Below are 21431 nucleotides of genomic sequence, written 5' to 3'. Positions count from 1 at the left end.
CCCGACCCACACGGGCACCTCCCTGGGTGTAAAAACGTCACATTTGGCATCCAGATGATTTTATTGCTCGCTTCGAAGTGTCACATCCTTCACCTGGTCCCGCGTGCCGCCAGGCAAAGTTAAGCTCTGAAATGAAAATGCCTACCCTCCAGTTGAAAATGGAAATAATAAAAAAGTCTGAAACATTGAAAAAATAGAACTTCGTGCTGCGGAAGGCCTTCACCTTAATATAAATAGGTAAGAAAATATTTATTTTTTAAAGAGGAATCTCAACCCCAGCTCTGTTAAAGAGACCAAGTCTGTCCTTCATTGCATATATTTGATTAATAAAATGCCTGCAAAAAGTAAAAATATATCTTCAAAAGAGAGGGGAAAAACCCTTATTGGAGCAAGAAAGTAAGAATTTCAGCACTGTGCTCGCATTTCCCTACAGGCAGCAGCCCTGCTCCCCGCCTCCCACAGCAGGGACGCTCAGCAGTTCAGTGCTCACAAACCATCGGGCGATGCTCAGCACCTCGCAGGACACTCGGAGCAGGACACTCGGAGCAGGACACTCGGCACAACGCAAAGGCACCTCCGGGAGCAGGAGATGAAGCAGGATTCTGCACGCAGGGAGCCTCCAGGAGGATGTGCCCTGCTGCTTGCCGGAGAGGAAAGATTTCACCGGCCCAAACACACGAGGAGAAAGCGGGGAAGTCTCCGAGGAGGCTGTGATGGGGGCAGCCCTGCGCTGCACGCCACAACCCGCCTCTATTGCATAGGCTTCTAGTAAAAAATTGCCCGCATCGGCCAGCAAAGGCACTGCAAACAAACGAGAGCCCTCCAGCGGAGCTCTGAGCGCTCTCCCGCCCTCAGGCCGTTAAGGAGACGCAGGGCGATGGAGCTGCTGGCTTTCTGCAGCCGTGTTAGTGCAGTAAGAGGGGAAGGAAGGCACAGAAAAGATCACTGAAGCCCCACAGGTTCGCTGCGAGCCAGGCAGAAAATAAAGGGCCCCCATGTTTGAGGGCGCTGGCACGGAGTGTTTTAAGGCACGTGCTCATTTGCTCTCCAGCTCCTACTTCTGCATTTTAACCCCAGCGCCGGGCTTTGGGGTCTCACTGCTTGCCTGGGAAGACCAGGGGAGTGCAGTGCCACCACAAACGAGGTGCGGGGTGTCCCGAAGCAGCACGCTAGCTCCGAGGGGAAGGGTGCGGGAGTACTTCCCTCCCCTGCTTTGGTCCCGTGGAATCCGCGTGATCCTCCCCCAGCACCCGCGCAGGGCAGAGCAGACGAGGGGGCCGGCTCAGAACTGCACCCAGCCGGCGTTCGCCTGTGTCTGGTTGGGCGCTGACCTGGAGAGAGAAGGAGAGGGAAGAAGGGGTGTCAGACACCTCCCGGGGCTGCAGCCTGCTGCTTGAAGGGCCGGGCACGCAGAGAGGGAGCAGCGCAGCGAGGAACGGGTCCTCTGGTGCCACCCCGCAACTCTCCCCCTGCACAGCGCCCCACAGCCCCCCGCGGCACAGCACGTCCCCGGCCTGTACTCATCCAAACCCTGCAGGGGTGGAGCAGTGCCCCCACCCCGTTACGTTATTCCAGCGGCAGTAAAACCGGCAGGATTTGGCCCGGCCAGGTGTGTCCTAGTGCTGCAGGTACGGCCCACGCGACCCACAAAGCCCACACGACTCACCCCGAAGCTTTGGCGAAGTCGCCCCAGACGTCGGTGGCAGGGGCAGCGGGAGCAGCAGCGGGCTGCGGCCAGGACAGGAGGGAGTCTGCCAGCAGCCGGGGAGGTCAGAGGGGCAGAAAGAAGGGAGAAAAAGAAAAAGCTGTTGTTGCCGACTCTTGTTTCCAGATTCCCTCTCCGTTTCCCCAAAGACGGCAACCCGCCTCCCCCGCTGAGCTGTTTTCCACGCGACCACAGAGCAGCTGGCACCGCCTGAGCCCGGCAGGTCCCCATCCCAGCCGGACTCAGCTCGAGGCGGCACCTTCACCCTCCCAGCGCCGACGAGCACGCAGCTCTGCGCTGCGCACAGACGGTCAAAGACCAGGCAGGAGGGGTGGGGATTCGTGCGGTGGGGTTCAGGCCCACTGCCTTTTCAGCTTTCAAAGCACACGAGGCCTCTGCAAAGCTTCTGCTTCCCCCAACTCTCAAAGCAAAGAGCGGCTCTGAGCTGCTAGGGGGCATCAGGGAGCTGGATGAGGTCTTGGCTCCGGACTGGCAGGCTGAACAGCGTTGTGATCACCCCTTCACACCGTGCCTCAGCTGCCCCCCTCAAACGGGGCACCGACACCAGCTCCTCCTGCAGGAGGAGCTCTACAGCAGCATCAAGGCGCGCTGCTAAAGCCTTTCCAAACAGACCTCGATGGATGAAACTGAACCTAAAGAGCTTCGTAAGCATTTCCACGTGACACGGACCTGTGATGGGCGTGCCTGGAAGCCGGACAGGCGCAGAGAGCGAGGACGACGGCTGCTCTCCAGAAGGAAAAGCTGGAGAGGAAGATTTTCCTCCAGGAGGTGGCGGGAGCAAGCTCAGGCCCCCAGGACCTGCGGGACGTGGCCTGGTGTTCCCTGTTGCTCCTTCCTTTTTCTTCATACTCTGAAAGGTGACACGAGAGGGAAACTTAGGTGGTACCGCATTTAAATCCAGAACTAGAGGGTGATTCCTCTTCTCCCTCCCAGCCAAGGCTTACAAGTAGTCAGGCAGCTCAACTGCTTTATGCTGGGGGAAAAGACTGCTGTGCTTCGTTGTCACACCGCTAGTGCAGCAACTGGGGTGAAAACAAGGATGTTTTTTTTAATCTGTGAATCCCCACAGACGGTTCTGTGACTGGGAGCTGTAACACACCCCTCCGCGCATCGCTGCGCACAGCGTGCCACCGACAGCTCTGAGCGGGCTTCCTCCCGCGAGGGGATTTCAACACCAAGTCGCTGCTTCCTCCTGTGCCGCCCAACCGCAGCAGCGGGGAGGAACAGGCTGTGAGGGCTGAGCGTGGCGGCAGACAGCTCGGCCCAAGCCTGCAGCCCCAAGAAGTAACATTTCACACCTGACAAGAAACGAGGCTAGCAAGAGAGAGCAAGGGAATACCCTTCACGCTTTCTTCTCCCGCTATGCTAGGAAGAAAGGAAGGGTTTTGGTGATGTTTCTCCTCCACGTTTCTAGGACGATCATGGTGTTATTTTTGTACGTTATACTTTATATTTATCTGTCTTTGGAACATGCTTGGATCCAATCAAACTGCCCAAAGAGAGCTGAGAGCTGGTGAGGCAAACCAGCAGAGCCACGCAGGACTGCAGACACCCATCTGAAGCAACAGCTCCCTCCAAACACCTCAGCTACAGGCCAGAAAGGTGAGATTCCCTCTGAGAAGCGCACGAAAGACAGTGTTTGGAGCGGATTTAACTAGCAAAAGCCCTCACCGCAATGTTCAGTTTGATGGTCTGCCCCTCCTTGAAGCCCAGGTCCAGTTTGGGTCCCTGGTCAGGGTTCTCGGCCTGCTTGGCCAGCTCGCTCTGCTGCTTCACCCACCTGCAGGAAGGAAAGAGAACAGAAAAGGACAGGTCAACAACCTGCCTGGTGCTCTGCCAGGCAAACCCTGCCCAAATCCTGCCAGACAAATCTTCCCCCGGCCTGAGGGACCGGCGGCAGCTCTTTTTAACACGTTGGGTGTGATCTGGGACCTTGCCTGCCGCTGGAGCAACACGCCACAAGGCAGCACGGAGGCAGCGATTGCCACCCGTCAGCGCAGCCCACACGGCATGTCAGCACGCTCCGGCCACACAGCGAGCGAGCCGAGCTGCGTCCACGCTGCTCCACACAACGACACGCCAGCAGCAAGGTGGTTCTACCCCAACGCCCCATTTTCTGCCAGCAGCTGGAGCAGCGTCCCAGTCCCTCGAGTGGCTGCTTACTGGTGAAGCGAAGGGAAAGAAAGGAATGGGGGAATTTGCCCAGTCTTGGTCTGGGGAACTATTTGGGAGTCTACTAATACAGACTGGGAAATATCAGAGAGACAGAAAGCAGTCTGCATAAAGGCTGCGCAGAGAGAGGGAAGTTTCCACCTGTAAACCTCTTGGCGCCATGCTTCCTTGCTCAAGTGAATCTGAAGCAAACAGCTTCCTTGCCCCCAGCACTTCTGGTGAACACCTGCAGCCACATGAAACCACTGAGAGGACAAAGGGAAAGGCCCAAACTCACTTAAAATGGTCCTGCAGAGCTACGTTGAAGTCAAAAGCATCCCCTCGGTCGACAAATCCAACTCCAATAAAAGCACGGCGGCCTGGGGAACAAGAGTAAAGGCTGGAACCACAAAACATCGCAGGAGCCAGGGACGTGGAGCGGGAGGGAGGGGACAGACCATTCCACACCCCCGCGACCATCGTCTCCTCCAGCAGGAGCTGAGAAGGGAACCGCGACGACAGCAGGGCCGAGCTTACGACAGGAGCGAGATTTCTTCCTTCCTTCTCCAAGGAAAGGGAACTGCCACCAACTTACCAGGAGGGGAAGCAATTTTATACTGTCAGCAGGGCTTGTGACGCTAGGCAGGAAGAGAACTGTGCCTGCGCTTCCAGATAGCAAAGCTGCATTTACATCACCAGCCTGCCGGCTTGATTTATAGGCCTAGGAAAACCAGCTTTAAAATCAATATAAACGAGTCAAGGCAGGGGCTGGCATCGCAGCGACAACTGTGCAGGCAGGTGCATCCTCACACTAACTTTGAGTAGATTAAACTGGTTTCTGTTAGCGAAGGACAGAGCAAGGAGGACAGAGGTGATCTGCCCCTGTAAGCAGCGAACGTTCAGCCCTCAGACAGGAATCCTTCACACGTAACTGCTCAGAGCAAGGGCTCTGAACGCGTTCAGGGACGACTTCCCCATGCCCGCTAGCGCGCCAGCAGCCCCGCACCGTTCCCGTCCTCGATGCGGATGACGAAATATCTGCTGGAGTCCGTCACGCTCTCCACGGCGATGCCGGGGAACTGCTCCACGGGCGCCTGGGCGAAAAGCTCTCCTGGAAGAGAGAAGCGGGCGCGGGCTGAGGTAACTTACGAAGGATTTCGGAGGCGGCAGAGCCGGGCTGGCGGGAGGAGGGCGCTCGGAGCAGAGGGGAGGCCGGAGCCTGCTTACTCCGGGCCCCATCGCCTCCTCCCGCACCCACCGGCGGCGCTCCGGGCCCGGCTGCGGGGGCTCCAGGGAGGCTCCCCCCGCCCCCCCCAGCGCCCCTCACCCGAGGCCTTGTCCTCCAGGCGGATGAAGGCGGTGGTGCCCCGGGCGGTGACGCGCAGCCTGCCGCTCCACGCCGGCCGCTCCAGCTGCCACTCGGCGGCCCTGAGGAGACAGGAGGCGGCGGCTGGGGCGGCGCCCGCCGCGCGGCCCCGGCAGCGGGGAGCGGGGAGGGAGCCGGGGCCGCGGCGCACCTGTAGCCGCGGTTGGAGGCCCGCGGGGGCAGGCGGTAGACGTGCACGGCCGGCTTCACGCACAGCACCGCCTCGTAGCCGTCCGCCGCCGCCGCCATCGCGGCGGGAGGTGCCGGGGCCGCCTCCCGGGGAGAGCCCGGCCCCGCCGCGCTGCGGGAGCGGGGAGCGGGGAGCGCCCGGCCCCTGCAGCGGCCCCCGGCGGGCGGAGGCCGCGGGCCCCGGCAGAAAGCAAGCCGAAAATAACAGTTAATAATAATAAAATAATGAAATAAAATAAATAAAATAAAATAAAAAAATAAAAATAAAATAAAATAAAATAAAAAATAATAAAATAAAATAAAATAAAATAAATAAAATAAAATAAAAAATAAAAAATAAAAAATAAAATAAAATAAAATCAAAAAAATAAAATAAAATAAAATAAAAAATAAAATAAAATAAAAAATAAAATAAAAAATAAAATAAAATAAAATCAAAAAAATAAAATAAAATAAAATAAAATAAAATAGAATAAAAAATAAAATAAAATAAAAGACGTTAAGCAAAATTAAAGAAATAAAAGGTAAAGACGTCAGTAAAATTAAAGAAATAAAAGGCAAAGTACAATCAAAGAAATAAAAGTTAAAGACGTCAGCGAAATTAAAGAAATAAAAGTTAGACATAAGTAAAATTAAGGAAATAAGAATTAAAGGCGTAAGTAAAATTAAAGAAAACAAAATTAAAGACGTAAGTAAAATTGAAGTAATGAAAATTAAAGAAATAAGTAAAATTAAAGAAATAAAATTTAAAGAAATAAGTAAAATTGAAGAAAAATTAACTTAAAGAAATGATAAAAATTAAAGAAAAATAAAGCAAATCATTGAAGACATAATAAAAATTAAAGAAATAATAGAAATAAAAATGAAATTTAAAAAAATTAAGAAGGGTTGTGCCCCCAGCGCCTCTTCTCCCCAGCAGGCAGCCCGGCAGCCCCTGCCCCCAAACAGGGGGCCCCAGCCCAAAACCCACCCCCAGCAGCAGGCTGCAGGCACCCCAGAGCCCCCCTGTGCCCCCGCAGGGCCACCAGGACGGCTGCTGCACCCCCAGGTGCTGCCCCCCCCCCCGGGCCAGGGAGCCTCTTCCTGGGGTGGGGGCACACTGACGCAAGCTGCCCCCACGGGGAGCCCGAAGGCACCAAACAGAATCACAGAACTGTAGGGGTTGGAAGGGACCTCGAGAGACCAGCGGGTCCAGCCCCCTGCCAAAGCAGGCTCCCTAGAGCAGGCTGCCCAGGGAGGTGTCCAGACGGGCCTTGAATATCTCCAGAGAAGGAGACCCCACAACCTCCCTGGGCAGCCTGTCCCAGCGCTCCGTCACCCTCACCGGGAAGTTCTTTCACATGTTGGGGCGGAACTTCCTGGGCTCCATTTTGTGGCCATTGCCCCTTGTCCTGTCCCCACAGACACTGAAAAGAGGTTGGCCACGTCCCTCTGTCTGCCACACTTCAGGTATTTATAAACGGGACAAAACGCAGCGGAGTCACAAGGCCAAAGCGCACCGTGAAAAGTTTAAACACATTTATTTAAAATACAATTTATAAAATGTTTATCTGCATACTCAGGCGCACTCTTACGGGGCGGCACCGGCTGCGGCCCAGGTGCCGTGGCGGGAGAAGCGCTCGGTGCCCCGAGAGCGGCGCGTCTTCGGGGCGAGCCCCGGGCAAGGCCGCGCGCGGTGCTGCCGTCGGGATCACCCCCTCGCCCTGCCCGCAGGTCGGAGGCGTCCCGGCCGTGCCACGGGCACGGAGCAGCCGCCGAGGCCACCGCCGAGCGGCTTAACGCGCAGTCGGTGCTGGAGAACAAGGTCGCGTGTGCAACGAGAAGGGGTTGTAGGCACCTGACGTAGAGAAGACGTCTAAGGTTGGCGGGGCAGCTGAAGCTACGCCGGGAGCTGGGCTCTGTGGCTTTCTGCCAGCCGCTGGCCCTCTGGAATAAAAGCTATTTGAGCAGTAGTTAAGGAAAGGCGCGGTGACTACGGTTATTGCTAATGTCCTTCTCCCCTCCCGCTCCCCACCGCCTTCCCTCTGCAGAGCTGCTTTTCCAGGGACTCTTCCTTGCCACCAGCCTGCAGGGGGGAGGAAATTTAAAAAAAAAAAAAAAAAAGACCCAAAAAACGCTGCCGGCCAAGCAGCTGTGGATGCCTCCAGCCTGAGAGGGAGCTTGGTAAACAGCAAGACTACAGCCTCCTACGCCGTGGAGATCTGGGGCCAGGCTCCTGGCGGGGACGGCCTCCTGCCCTTCCCCACCTCGCCATCCTCCTCCACCAGCCGCTCGGGCTCGCCCGCTCTGGGGACCCACGTGGAGGGCAGCACAGTCCTTAGCCGATTAACATTCTAGCAGATTCCGTCTGTTTGTACACAGGTAGTTTTATTTTACCGGTACGTTTAAGCCGTATTTCCGTACACGTCTTCCCGTACGGGAGCCTCCCATACAGCGCGGCGTGGCAGGCGTTTCGTGCGGTCGCTCCTGTACGGGCAGCAGGCGCTCCGTTTGCTCGTTTACCAAACCTACCGAGCACGAAGCAGCCGGCAGCGCTGCACCCGTACACAACAATGCTCGATGGCCAGAAATCGTTTCCCAGGCACTGAGCACGCAGCAAGCCGCCGGCCCGCAGCCTTCCAGCTGAAGGAGCCGTCGGGGTCCCAGCGAGAGGCAGAAGTGGCCCCGAGCCTGGAGCCGCTCGCACGCGGGCAGCCGCCGTCAGCATCCATTCCAACAAGAGCTGTAGTGTTCATCTAATCCCTGGAGACAGGAACGTCGAGATAGGTCAGCTTGTCTACTGTGCAGAGCCGCACAGCACAACGGGACGGACGGCGCTGGGCACGGGGCAGCGCCCACGGTCAGCAGCGTCCTGCGACACAGGCGGCTGGCGGTACCGCGCGGCTCTCCTCCACCACAGCCGTCCGGGGAAGTTTTCAGCCCGTGAGCTGCCCGCGGCCCCGTCCTCTCTGCAGGAGCTGGAGCAGCAGGAGCCATCCGTTCCCTGAAGCCAGCGGGAAGCCAGCTGTCACCGCCCGCAGCGCACGACGTCGGGGGGTGGGGGGGGGGTTCCAGACTTCACTGAACACGTTTTGTTCCCGATGTCTGTGATTTCTGGAAGGAAATGCGTCAGGTACGGCTCGTACCGTAACAGATCAGAGCCTTCGGGTCCATCGTAAGCCACTTGGGTTCGAACCTTTGGAGCAGCAGCCGTCTCGCTCCCTGCCGTTACCCCAGCCACTGGGTAAGCGTGGGCTGGACTGAGCGGGGCTCCTCGCGGGGGTTTACCTCGTGGAGCAGAGCAGAGCCGCACAACACTCACTGTTCCCCTCCTAGCCTGCACGTCCAGATGCAACAGAGCCCTAGTTCCTCGCCGCCCCACTCCGCTGCAAGCAGTAACCACGCAGCAGGCATTTTCAAGGGATCCACCTACGTTCCCTTATCCCCAAACACAAAAAGATGTACTTTAAGTTTTTCCTCAAGCCAGCAGAAAACACTAGCCAAGCTTTAACAGGTGCAATACGTAAACCAGGCCATCGGACTGCGCTGGCTCCCAGGCCAAGGTGACCAGAAAGGCTGGGTAGCCGGGAGTCCGCTTCCATTTGCTTGGCAGCAGTAGAAATACAGAACAAGAAGCTAAGCTTGCCAAACCCTAGCCATTAAAGTTGCAGAAATTCAGTGAAACTCCTTTTCGAACACTTAACTACCTCTCTCAATTAAAACAAACTAAACAGTTAAAACCCTTCCCATGCACTCCCTCAAAAGTCGATCTGATATACAAACAAAACAAAAAAATAAAAGATCCTTTGAAACCAAACTTGCTCTTAAAGTGATAAAGACAACATGCGCATCTGGGGAGGCTTCCCATTTTTTTCCTTAAATCCCAGGTTACGAGTACAACAGACATTATTGCTGGCGCTAGCTTCAGCCAAAGTGGCACACACGGCTCTCTGCACCCGTCCGAGTCCTTTACACCCCCTCCCCTTTCCATTTACAGTGACTGGGGACAGCCCTTGTCGGTTTGCCGATCACAGTGGGTGGAGCGGGGAGGTCACAGTGCGTGGGGTTGGAGGTCACAGTGGGCAGAGCAAAGGGGATCACAGTGCAAGTAAACCAGGGAGTTCCCTTTGCTCAAGTCCATTTGTCCGCCACGGCAGTGCGACCCGCGGCAGCTGACCCTGCTTCCTGCAGCATCCTCTCGCACCCACGTTTATCTGCGCTGTTTGAAGCCTTGTGAACCGTCAGGACCCAGTGGCTGCCTTATCACATTATTGGGCTGTCTGGTGTCTTCCGGCTGGGAGATCCTCGTCGGCCTGCAAGGAGAAAGGACGTCAGAGATGGACACGACGCGTCTGTGCAATGTAACACCCACACCTCCAACAGATGCTCCTGCACCCGCTTTGGTGGAAAGCCACTGCCGTGGGACAACCATCACAGGCCTGCTGCACTGTTCCCCGGGATGGGGAACACAACCAGGAGTGAACTAGCACTTCATTTCTGTCCTAAAGTCTTGGAAGTCTTACTCTCACGTCGCCAAGACCCGCACCGCAACCACAAGGGAGAGCACGGTGCCTCCAAGCCACCCGCGTTCATTTAAGAGTGCTTACACTCAAGTCTCTCACCTGCAGGTGAGAGCACCTTAAGTCAAAACGTCAGCAGAGGCAAGGCTACGTCATGCCAAAATTGTTCTGGCTGCCTGCACTCCCCTCTGTACCCCTGGTGTGCTCTTTCAAGGGCACAAGGTAACCTTTATTGCCTTACCAGGCCCAAGCACTTCCTTTAGCTGCCGCATATTTGAGCTTCACGTCGCCGTGCTTACTGACAAGACACTCCTTCCTCCCTGCCTCTCACACTTCATGCTGGAAGGTGCACGCCCCCCCTCCTGCCAGGAAGGGGTTTGCAAGAAGCGAGCACAGGGACGCCACCACGTCGTGCCCAGCGCCAAGGCCGCTCTCACCTATCTAGAATGGGTTTCTCCTGTTCTTCCTCGGGGCTCGCGCTGCCCAGTATTCGTTTCCTGGCTTCAGCGTACTCTGCCTCCCTTTGTGCCAAGGACTTCACGGGGAACGCGGGCCTGGTGGCCGAGTTGGGGTTGCTGAGCACGCCGTTCGTCGCCGGCCGCTTTAAGATCCGGATCTGTGGGGGAGGACCCGAAGGCAGGCTGTCGTCCTGAATCACGATCGGCACTTTAGGAGGAGACTTTGATTTTCTACTGCTTAAGAAAAAAAACAACACAACAGACATTTGCTCAGTACTTGTTTTCTACTGCGAGCATGACTTCAGCTCTGTGTGTAAATTCCTCACAGTCAGATGTCATTCCCATGACTAAGCAGCCTGCAATAATTAAAGACCTTGTTATATTTGTGACCCTAAACTACAGTGGCAGGCAGGTTTGTAGATTAGCTCAGTAAGGGACTGAAAACACCAGCCTCTGCTGTGCTCAACATCTTAAATTTGACCAAAGGCAAGGAAATCAGACACAGACCAAAGATAATTTCACTTTTGAACAGGTGGAGAGAATCTGAAGCTTGCTGCAGGCACCTGCATTAAGAACCAAGTTCAGATCCAAACACCTGGACAGCCAATCGAGCCTCCTCTGATGCGGGTGCTGTGCAAGGCACCTTACACACCAAAGATGTTCAAAAAAAAGCTTTTACACATCTTCGAAGATGCTGGTGTAAGCACCTCGATTCCACTCCTTGCCAGGCCTTCTCGAGCTCCTCTCGCCAGGACACCTGGTGATACCTCCTGCTTCCAAACCCTGCCATTTCGCTCCTTGGAGCCAGCCCTGGCCCCAGTTCTCAGCATCTGAATTTCTACAGTCCCTTTCCTGTGTGGGAGTCCCAGAGGAGTAACACCATGACTATAAGCAGCCGACTGAAAATCAGAGGGGAAAAGAACCAACAAAACAAGAGACTTGTCAGAAGTGCCTGGGAACATTGGTGCTAGGACACAGTAACACACACACCCCCACTCTAACCCAAAGCAAGCAGGAGAAGAAAGTCTTCCTGATGCAAGACCCAGCAAGCCACTTTAGGGCTAGGAGCTGGGATTACCTGACTCACCCATTTCTTCCTCCGAGTGTCTTTTTCTTAAACTGCTTCCCCATAGCTGTTGCTACATCCAGCCTGGAAGACCCGGCTCTGAAACAAAATCGCTCTCAAGGAGCTCTCCTCTCCTCTGCTGCGGAGCGGAAGAGCCACCTAGCGGCACGATCACAGAGCTGCCCTAGCGCTCATCTCCAACCTGACGTTCCCTCTCCGTTCACAGCGGCTCCGTTTCCTCTCCCCAGGTTTTCAGACATCCGGTAGCACATGGGGAAAATAAGGTTTTCCAAACCGCGCAGCATCATTACCTTTCCTTCTGTGTGATCTTCAGCTTCTTCTCCAACCGTCTGTCTATTTCCTACAAAGGAAGAAGGAAAAAAAAAAAAAACCATGAAGGCTCATCTCTGAGGTCAGAGGTTGAGTCTGTCCACAAACACCTTCAGTTCCCCTCTGGCACACAGCAATGCCCTACTACGAAGGGCAGGCAGAGCACGTCTCGAGCGGAGCCGCTATGTACGTTCATCGGGCCCATTCGTACACCCACCGCTGGTCGAAGACGCCGTGCGGCACGGTGACAGGGCAGCTTCGAGGCGCTCATCTCCCCAGGAGAGCGGCTCTCATTTTAGGGACTTGAGCTGGCAAGAAGGCTCAGTTACAGGTGCAAGGAGCGCCAGAGGAACGTTCGGCAAGGTGCTCCCGGGCAGAGCAGGCACTGGCACCAAACCTCCCCGGCAGAACCCCTGCGAAGCAGCAGCAGTCGGCGGCTGGGGGCCCGCAGCAGACCACACGCCGCATTTCAGCGGCGCAGCTCGGCCCCAGAGCCTGCAGCCGTGCTGAGGCCTAGCCGGCAGGTCCGCATTCCTGCTGCTTGCTGCAATAACCCTCCCTCACGAGAAGTCCCTGCCCTGCCCGACGTGCACCCAGGGACTCGCCGAGCCTCGTTAGCCAGCCCTGCTGCTTCCTCCTGAGCTTCTTCGCTTTGCAACATAGCTGCCGAGTCAGTCAACACGCGGAAAGACGCATTAATTACCCTGAGCGCCAATAACGTGGCTTTAAGCATGTCACCCTCTGTCGCAGGCTCGCACCTACCTTACCAAAGGTGTTTACGTTATGCAATCAGAGCAATTATGCAGAGAAACCCTGCTGAAGAGAAAAACAAAGCCAGCTTTCGGCTCTTCTAGTCTCTCTTTCGGTAACCTTCCGCAGCGAGCTGCGCCTCTCCGGTATCTTTAGGTTCCCCTGACGGCCGATGCTGTTCAGAGAGCCTCCCGAACAGCAGAGTTTCACTCAATCGCCAATGAAGAAGGAAAAAAAAAAAAGTACCTGGGAGTGTCCTAGTTTCACCAGCCAATAACTGGCAATGCTGCAGGAAACTTCGAGCTCCTGGCAGGACACAGCCGCTCCGCTTTTCGGGTCAGTTTAACTACAGCACAAGCCCGCTGCCAGCGGAGCCTTCCCCAGAGCCGCAGCGGGCACAGCCCGGTCCCGAGCCACGCTGCCCCGCGCCCTCACCGTGGCAGCTGTCTGCACAGCAGCTCCCCGACACCCCAGCAGGTAGGGAACAAATGCAAGTCCCAACAAGACGCCAAATTACGGGGCTTTCTCCTGGTCACGCAGCCCACAGTAGCCTCCCTCCATCTAGAAGGGGCAGTTCGGAGCCACTCCGGAAAGACAGAGCTGGGTGGGAGGTTGAATTTTCTACCCAGCTCCATACAGCGAGGCCACGTCGTTCCCTAGGGATAAAACCAGCCAGGGGTTTAACACAGCGCCGAGCCGAAGGCCAAATCTCCACTAGAGCCTCCCGCCGAGGGCAAACACACCTGCAGTTTCCTTCCTCTTCAAGAGGACACACATTGCAGAGGAAAATGCCATCCCCGTGCTGCTCAGGAGCACGGAGCCTCCTGCCCACGCGGCCAGGAAAGGCGGCAGGGAAACGGAAATCCCGGCCAAGGATGGAAGCGCTTCAGAGCAGCTGGCAGCAACCAGAGACAGCCCCGTCAAGGCAAGGGGTGAGCTCATCCGTCTGCCCTGCACCACAAGGTTATATCCTGCTATGGAAGAGCCTTTAAAACACGTCTTCGAGCTCAAGCAGTTGGCCGCGCCTCCCCAGGGCTGTCTGGAAGGGAGCTTCCTCAAATAGCCCCTATTAAACACCTCGCCGTGCCGGGGAGAGGATGACAGGAGGGCGGCAGGGAGCAGCGCGCCCAGGAGCACCTTCACTCCTGTCTCACAGCGGGCATTTCCCCGCTGGGGTCACAACCGGCGCATCGGGCCTCGGCCACAGCGCCTGGCCAGGGAGCACGCGGCCGGGGCTGCAGCCATCCCTGCACGGTGCTGAGCGCCGCGAGCGCCGGCTCTGCCCTCCCCTCTTCCCCTTCTGGCAGGGGCGCAGGGGCTTTGACACGAGCCACGTCCACGTTTCTACATTCCCGCAGGCTTTGCGGGTCAGTCCCGGGGCTAACGTCGTGTTCTTCACCTCAGCCGGGTCCTGTAATTGCAAAGCGTCATTTCAACCTCGTCATCTGACAAACGCCCTGATTAACACGACTGCCAGTGACCGGGCGCTGCCGGACAGCTCTTCACACCCCTCCCACGCCAGGGACCTCCTCCATCTCCATCCTCTGCTGCAACTTCCAACTTCTTCCAACTTCCCCTGCCAGAAAGAAACAGCTCTTTCATTCGCTCAGCACACGCAAGCATATTCCAAGGAATCCTTCAAAACCTGCCATCCTTATACCCCAGCAGAGCCCTTCACAGTCCCACAGCTCCACTCTTTCCTACCAAGCGCTCAGTATTAACGAGGTTTCCTTTACACGTAGGGCTCCCGGCAGAGTAACACTGAATAACCACTCCCACCAAATACACGCATTTCTCTCCCACCCCAAACAACGAGCCGGTAGCCTTACACGGCCCTAATAACCCTGGCACTGCTGGGAGAACTCTGCCTTCCTCCAGAACGCCTCGGTGGAGCCTTCAATGTTGTGTTCCAAATCAATGGCCAGTAGAAAAAAAAAGCAGCGCCCTGCTTCACGCTCACCCCTTGATTCGTCAGAAATTTGGTTTGGGGGATTTATTTTTTTTTAATGCAGAGATTGACCCCGTTTTCTCAGCAAGAGCCACACCCCTGCCAACCTGCTACGACTGTATGTTGAATTAGAGGTGCGAAGGAGTTCACGTTTGGAGAGCCTTGCCAATTCAAACGGGCAGCCCGTGAGCACCTTGCAGAAATAAGACATCAGCAGCTTCAGGCGGCTCACGCGGCACACAGCTACGGGTTTGAGGAGCAGAAACACCTTGACACAGCTTATGGTTAAAAAAAAAAATCCCCGCTGGTGCTGCGTGCGGATCTGTTTGCCTGCCGATGCCATGCCATTTCCACCGCTCCCTCCTGTGTCACCCTGCCACCGGGCTGCGGATAACAAGATAAAATTAGGACCTGACTTACGGAGCCAGTGCCAGAAGCACTCCGACAACCGAGAGGCACGAGCGCAGAGCAGAGGCGAGCAGGCCTGGCATCCGAGGACACGGAGCTGCACGTACCCAGCAGCTGGGCAGGTCACGCCACACAAAACCCAGTTATTAATCTTCCGACGGCGTGAGCGTGGCAAGGAGGCTCTCCTAGCTTTCATTTCCCAAATGAGCAGGTTTCTATCCAGACTCCAAGCGCCCTTTACGCCCCCATTCTCCACAGAACCACCCTCCCCGAAGATTAGCGAAGCATCTCAGCAGCCTATTTTTAGTGCTATTATGTCTGGATGCTAAAAGGGACCCGGCGCACAGCGCGAAGAAGACGCTGTTCTTTGACATTTAAGCTGCATTTGTGGGCGAGGACGTAATGGAAGCCGGGCTCCAGCCCTATCGCAGCCACCCCTCCGCCCCGACAAGGCCAGCAACGCGGCCGGGATGCTGCGGGGCGGGATCCAGACGGGGTGGGGCACCCCCCCGGCCAACCTGGCTGCCCAGCCTGCGGCGAGGCACAGGCGGAGGCCCCCGTTAGCCCCCCGCTGTCCGAAGCACCCTACGAAGACCTACTCGCCCTCCACACAGCGCCCAGCAAACGCTCTCCGAAGAGACTCAAAAGCAGCAGCTCCGAGCTCTGCTGGTGCAGGGGTAGGAATGGCAAGGGAACTGCCAGCATATCCCCCCCCCCCCCCCAAGGTTTATTGAGCAGCTGTGACAATATTTTAACGAAGGCAAAGCCTTGGGCTCCCCACAAGGCTCTTACACTCCCCCCCTCTGCCTCCGGACTTCAGGTACTGGGCAGAAATCAGGAGGGAATGCCCCAAACCTTCACGGGATCACCGATGAAGGAAGCCGCGGTCTCCCAGAGGTCCGATGACATTTCAGATACGCAGCTCCGGGCAAACATTAACCAACCACGCGCTGCTGTACCGGCGGGACGTTACTGCGGAACACTTCTGCCCTGCCCACCCGAACCACAGACCCTGAAAGGGGAAATCGGGTCTGGGGCTGCGTCCCCCCACGCCAACACTAACCCCATCCGCCTCCTAAACGCACCAGCAGGTACCTCGGCACTTCATCAAGACCCAGGGACAAACTTCAAGGCCCACTAGTGTTCTCTTCAGAAAAAAGCAGGATTTAAGGTCTGAGGTTACCAACGCTGCTAACGGGTACCTAGCAGCGAACAGCTGCAGACACCTGACTCACTGCTTCACGAGCTACGCCGAAAATACCATCAAGCGAGAGCAGAAGTAGGTAATCCTAAGATAGCTCCAAACTGACTCCTCATTAGCTACCTCTTTCTTTCCTCTGAAGATAAATTAATCGTCTATTAATTACTGGAACGTTCCAATTCCTGAGGCTACTGGGAATCAGCCCGCACCGTTAATTAATTCTCCAGTCACTCTGCTTACATTAAATCCTGGCTGCGGACCGTACCCAAGGCAATGCCAGGAGAGACGCGGATGCTTTCAGCTGCGCCGGCGTTTACATCTTCCCCTGGCAGATAGCACTTCTCCACAGCTACGAACCAGACACCGGGGTATTTTTAGGAGCAGGCCTGGCAAGGCTCCCCTCTTCTGCCAGGCACCAGGCGGTATTCCCGGTGCGAACACGGGATGGAGGCAGGGAGGAAGCATTTCAGAGGGCCGCAGCTTCTCCCTCCCCTGCCTTCAGCTCTTGGCCACACGGACACCCTGCGGACCCGCTCCCCAGACCCAGACGCGGAACTTATTTCAGTCAATCTGAAAAAAAAACGAGCCTAAAACCTAGCAGAAGCCTTCCGCAGCTCTCCCAGCGGCAGGCCCGGCCTCCCGCTCCGCACAGCGGCCTCAGACAGGGGCGGCAGCATTTCGACGCCGGCTCATCACACCGCACCTCTTCGCCCAGGCCACCCGTGCCTCCTGCACCCACAAACGGGGTCAGGCAGCAGGGCCAGATGCTCGCCAAGGTCACGCTGCTGCGACGGGCAGGGAGCAGAGGCTGCTCCCTGGTGACTCAGGCAGCCCTCGCAGGGCTCACAGAAGCATCCCACGGCAGACGCTCACCTCGTGGCATTTGGTGCTTGCTCCTTCCCAGCCTCCCAGCGTCGCCTCTTGTCAGGCTGCCTCTGCCTGAGCAAGGCAGAGGCGGCAGAAACAAGCTTTCGTTTCCTAGCTTAGGAGATTTTGGGGCCAGTTACAAACATCTAAAGCAAATATTTAGTAAATAATTTACAAAAATCACCGTAGCCCACGGTGTCAAAACCCATCCTCCCGGTGCTCCTCCCGACACCGGGAATCGGCAGTCACCCTCAGGGCTTTCCTCCAGGGCACAGCCCTGGACGGGAAGGGTGCCGAAACCCCGCTGACTTCTCCCCTGATCACACAAGAAGCTCGCAGGCTTCACAGACCAGAGGTCACAGCTTCGTGCTCCGAAATCTTTCCCTTCTGACTTGTGTACTTTGATCGCATTTAGCAACTTGAAGCGACGGCAGCCAAAACCCAGATTCAGCCCTTTCCAAGCCCCGATTCACCTCGCTGAAGGGTGAAATCCAAAGCAGGAAGCCCAGCTTCTGCCTGCTGCTTGCGCACCAACCTGATCAGAGGCGGCAGCAACAGGGTTTCCTGTGAGCCTCAGGTCCTCCAGAAGCACAGCAGCATGAGCAGATGCCAATCCCCACGCACACAAGGGACAAAGCCCACATCCTCCCCGAGCAGCGGGCACGGGGTTTGCTCCTTCCCCTGGAGCAGCACGGTGCAGGATCCCGGCCCCGGCCCGCAGCGGGGCAAGCTGTACTGGGCAGGAGGTGGGAGCCAGCTGCCCTGCACGGGGCCTGACAGCAGGCCGGGCACAGAAAATCACGTGGAATGACTTTCTTGTCAGCCTAACATCTTATTCCGACTCGAGGTAAGTTACTAAGACAATATTGACAGGCTCTGACTCTAGCTGGCTGTGCTTTTGTGACAGGAACCGGCGATGAAGGCAGCTGAGGAGCACCGACGTGGGGCCGTGCGTCACCTCTGGGATCCCCGGCCACTGGGCTCCCACCCCAGCGCTGGAGCGCAGCTTCCCACCTGGAGCTTAATTATTAGTTTAACCTGGTAAACAGGCTCAGGTGTAACAAATACACCTCCCATTTGTGATTTCCCTCTTCCCTAAAGCCAGGTAAGCCACACAAAAGAGAACCGAGCCACGCATTAAGTCCCATTAGTGCTTACTAACCCAGACCGGGTCTTTGAAGCCTCACACTTTGCTCCTGACCCTGCCACGGGTCTCCTGGACAGCTCACTCGTTACTCACACACCGGTTCTCTGTCTGTAGCTCACTGACGAGCAAAACCTCTCTGTTTCCCAGACGTTTCAAACACCCGTACGCCAGGCAGTTGCCTAGCACAGAGCCCTTTCAGCCAGCTCTACCAGCCCCACGGAGCTCTGCTGCAGCAGCCTGGCAGGCAGAACCCCACGTCCACCCTGCTGCGCCTGCACAGCGCCCGGGTAGATGAAGCCACGGGAGCTGGGGGCGGCTGCTTAGCGTGCGGTCACTCGGGGGTGGCACACGCCAAACAAGAAGCTCCATCTTTCTGGCAAGCACCGGGTAATTCTGCTGGTACAAAAATGGAAGACAGAGAGAAGCCACGTTAAAGAACGAGAACTGGTCGCGGAGCTCTTTTGACCAACCACGTCCAAAGGAGGAGGTGTGCCAGGTTTTGTGCCAGGTTTCTTGGGCTTTCCCCATTCAGAGGGCGCCCTTCTACCGATTAAGATCGCCGTGCTGCTTGTTTTGACAGGCAAATCCCCAAAAGCTACCTGCGGTGACATAATAACTAGGGAGACCACAGCGTGCGCAGCAGCCCCAGAATGCCTCTTGCTGAGAGCCACCTTCCTCAGCGCCTAGAGCAGCTGCCGGTAGCCCAGCACCAAAAACCACACACACACGGGGAAGGATGAGTGCTGAAAATGTCAGCAGCCTTTCTGCTCCACACAGTGCCCTCCTGGTGGCTTACTGCCAAGAAAGGAGGCAGCTTGTCTCAGAAGCCCACCATGGATCTCTTTCACTACCTTTCTCCTGCGTACACGTGTGCTGAGGGGTCTGAGAACTGACTGCTCAGATCTCAACTGCGTATAGCGTTAGGACAAGGGGATGTGCTCAAAGCTGCTCCTTGGCACGCCAGCTTTCATCTTCAGTGTTTTCTTGCACCTTCCTCTGCACCGCGGCTGCCACATCTCGCGCCTCTGAGTTGGGATCCACCTCAGATCTATGCCAGGTAAGACAGAGGTGGAAAAAAGCACAAAGGAAACTCCTTAAAACAACAAGAACGATACCGTGATTACAGCATCAGGCCAGCTCTTGCACACAGTTTTTCCTCACCCTTTCAACAGAAGATCCACCTCGTTAAGGCTGCACTCAGGCTTCCCTGCCTGCTAACTGCAGCAGGTTTTCCACAAAGAAAGGCAGGTGTGCCTCGTAACTTTCAACCGTTAACGAGCAACATCAGTCACACTGTCTGCCCTACAGCCGAGCCTCTTCCTGTGCTCCCTTCCCCTTTCTCTTCTCTGAGTCTCTCTGCTGAGCCTCCCATACCTTTGATTGCTGCAGCAGCTCGGAGAGCCCACGGTGCCCAGCCTGCGCGAGCACCCACCTGCTTGAGGCAAAACGCCAGGCGGGAGCAGGCTCACCCCTGCGCGGGTCCATCCCGGCTGGCTCTTAACTTCCTGCGGCCACCAGCAGCAGCAGAGGGTCCCCTTCCTGCGAGCCGCAGCTCCGAAGCATGACCTTTCTAAAATATCCCGGCTGCCAGAAGGCAGCATCCATCTCTCCTCTTGCATAATAATAACTCCTGCTGGAGACGGCTCGGCTTTCTCTGCGCTCTAAGCGCTTTCGCAGGCGCCCAAACCCCGGACAACTGCAGAAGCAGCTGCAGGCGTGGCGGCGGCTCCCCGAGCAGCCTGCCGAGCCGCGGGAGCGCCGACGAGTTCGCCTCGCGGTCTGGGCTCGCTGAGAGGGGACCGGGGAAGGACGAGGCCCGGAGATCCCCTCCCGAGGGCTTTAAGAGCACGCGCAAAGCGCAGCCGGGGAGGACGGACGGGGAGGACGAGCGGTGCCGGGCCAGGAGCAGCGCTGAGGCTCCAGGCCGCGGCTCCCGGGACAGGGCCCGGGACCCCCCCCCCCCCAGGAGCCGTTCCCGGCCCGCTGCCCTGAGGGGGGCGGCCGCGAGGGGCCGGGGGCCGCTCCCGTCCCCTCCACCCCCGCCACCCCCAGCCCCAGCCGCCCCCCGCCGGTCCCTGCCGGTCCCCCCCGCCTCGCCGCCCCCCCCCCGGCCGGTCCCGGCCCGCTCCCCGCGCTCACCCCGCTGTCGGCCGCCTCCTCCCAGCTCTCGGCCACCTCCTCGTCCTCCATCTTAGCGCCCCCCCCCCCCCTTCGCCGCCGCCGCCGCCACACGGAGCAGGGCGCATGCGCGCGCCGCCTCCCTCCCCACCCCGCCGCCCGGCAGCGCGCCTGCGCACACCCCCCCTGCCGGCCCGCGCCCGCGCGCGCCGCTGGGGAGAGGGCGGGGGGGGGAGCGGCGCGTGCGCGGTGGGAGGGGACGGGCGGCCACGTGCGGGGGAGGGGAGAGGGCGCCCCCTGGCGGGCGGGAGGAGCGGGGGGGATAGGGATGGGGTTGGGATTGGGATTGGGGTGGGGATGGGATGGGGATCGGGATGGGGACTGAGATCGGGATCTGTCTTGGGCTTGTGAAGGGATGGGGATGGGATGGGGATTGGGATCAGGATGGGGATTGGGATCGGGATGGGGATGGGATGGGAGGGGATGAGGATGGGGTGGGGGTGGGGATGGGATGGGGATCGGGATGGGGATAGGGATGGGGTGGGATGGGGATTGGGATCAGGATGGGGTGGGATGGGGATTGGGATCGGGATGGGGATTGGGATCAGGATGGGATGGGAATGAGATGGGATGGGAGGGGATGGGGATTGGGATGGGGATCAGGATTGGGATCGGGATGGGGATGGGATGGTGACTGAGATCGGGATCTGTCTTGGGCTTGTGAAGGGATGGGGATGGGATGGGGATTGGGATCAGGGTGGGGATTGGGATCGGGATGGGGATGGGATGGGAGGGGATGAGGATGGGGTGGGGATTGGGATTGGGATTGGGAGGGGATGGGGTGGGGATGGGATGGGGATCGGGATGGGGATAGGGATGGGGTGGGATGGGGATGGGGATTGGGATCAGGATGGGATGGGAATGAGATGGGATGGGAGGGGATGGGGATTGGGATCAGGATTGGGATTGGGATTGGAATTGGTATCGGGACTGGGATTGTGATGAGATGGGGTTGGGATGGGATAGGGACTGGGATCGGGATTGGGATGGGATGGAGATTGGGATCTGGTTTGAGATTGTGAAGGGATGGGCTTGGGATGGGGATGGGTTGGGTATTGGGATTGGGATTGTGATGGGATGGGGTTGGGATGGGATGGGGACTGGGATTGGGATGGGATGGGGTTGGGATGGGGGTTGTGATCGGGAT

At 57.3% G+C, this 21431-nt stretch overlaps 2 protein-coding genes across 8 annotated transcripts; both read right to left on the bottom strand.

Moving 5' to 3' along the window:
* Positions 1-42: 42 nt before the first annotated feature.
* NECAP2 (NECAP endocytosis associated 2) lies at positions 43-5553 on the bottom strand. Its single transcript, XM_048048671.2, has 8 exons — positions 5395-5553; positions 5205-5305; positions 4884-4988; positions 4176-4257; positions 3398-3506; positions 2396-2576; positions 1667-1751; positions 43-1331 (listed from the first exon to the last, which is right to left on the bottom strand). Exons 1-8 carry the CDS (start codon positions 5490-5492, stop codon positions 1283-1285), a joined length of 810 nt encoding a protein of 269 aa, XP_047904628.1. The 5' UTR covers positions 5493-5553; the 3' UTR covers positions 43-1282.
* Positions 5554-6935: 1382 nt separating this feature from the next.
* SZRD1 (SUZ RNA binding domain containing 1) lies at positions 6936-20380 on the bottom strand. Of its 7 annotated transcripts, XR_010826348.1 has the most exons (5): positions 19481-19971; positions 11767-11816; positions 10369-10626; positions 7574-9724; positions 6936-7370 (listed from the first exon to the last, which is right to left on the bottom strand). XR_010826348.1 is itself a non-coding variant. In XM_066982129.1 (4 exons), the coding sequence occupies exons 1-4, from the start codon at positions 20294-20296 to the stop codon at positions 9622-9624; spliced, it is 462 nt and encodes a 153-aa protein (XP_066838230.1). In that variant the 5' UTR covers positions 20297-20380; the 3' UTR covers positions 6936-9621. The 7 variants fall into 7 exon arrangements, 6 of the variants coding, with proteins under 6 accessions (XP_066838230.1, XP_066838231.1, XP_047904667.2 ...); XM_066982129.1 differs by lacking the exon at positions 19481-19971 and adding an exon at positions 20246-20380 and having other exon boundaries at positions 6936-9724; XM_066982130.1 differs by lacking the exon at positions 19481-19971 and adding an exon at positions 20246-20378 and having other exon boundaries at positions 6936-9724; positions 10369-10623.
* Positions 20381-21431: the final 1051 nt, after the last annotated feature.

This window comes from Anser cygnoides, chromosome 23, assembly GCF_040182565.1.
Source record: "Anser cygnoides isolate HZ-2024a breed goose chromosome 23, Taihu_goose_T2T_genome, whole genome shotgun sequence".
In the NCBI taxonomy this organism is placed as follows: domain Eukaryota; kingdom Metazoa; phylum Chordata; class Aves; order Anseriformes; family Anatidae; genus Anser; species Anser cygnoides.
Note: the sequence above shows the minus strand (reverse complement) of the source record. Positions and strands in the feature narration are given on the sequence as shown.

What these genes read in the sequence shown, in the direction of transcription:
- SZRD1 (XM_048048710.2), bottom strand. Translation starts at nt 19,591, where the DNA reads ATGGACCCGCGCAGGGGTGAGCCTGCTCCCGCCTGGCGTTTTGCCTCA. An exon ending in AGCTGCTGCAGCAATCAAAG is followed by an intron (nt 11,817 to 19,480) that starts GTATGGGAGGCT and finishes CTTCCTTTGTAG; the next exon opens with GAAATAGACAGACGGTTGGA. An exon ending in GAGAAACCCATTCTAGATAG is followed by an intron (nt 9,725 to 10,368) that starts GTGAGAGCGGCC and finishes TTCTCCTTGCAG; the next exon opens with GCCGACGAGGATCTCCCAGC.
- NECAP2 (XM_048048671.2), bottom strand. Translation starts at nt 5,492, where the DNA reads ATGGCGGCGGCGGCGGACGGCTACGAGGCGGTGCTGTGCGTGAAGCCG. An exon ending in GCTCTGCAGGACCATTTTAA is followed by an intron (nt 3,507 to 4,175) that starts GTGAGTTTGGGC and finishes TCCTTCCTGCAG; the next exon opens with GTGGGTGAAGCAGCAGAGCG. An exon ending in TCCAGGCACGCCCATCACAG is followed by an intron (nt 1,752 to 2,395) that starts GTCCGTGTCACG and finishes GGCTGCTGGCAG; the next exon opens with ACTCCCTCCTGTCCTGGCCG.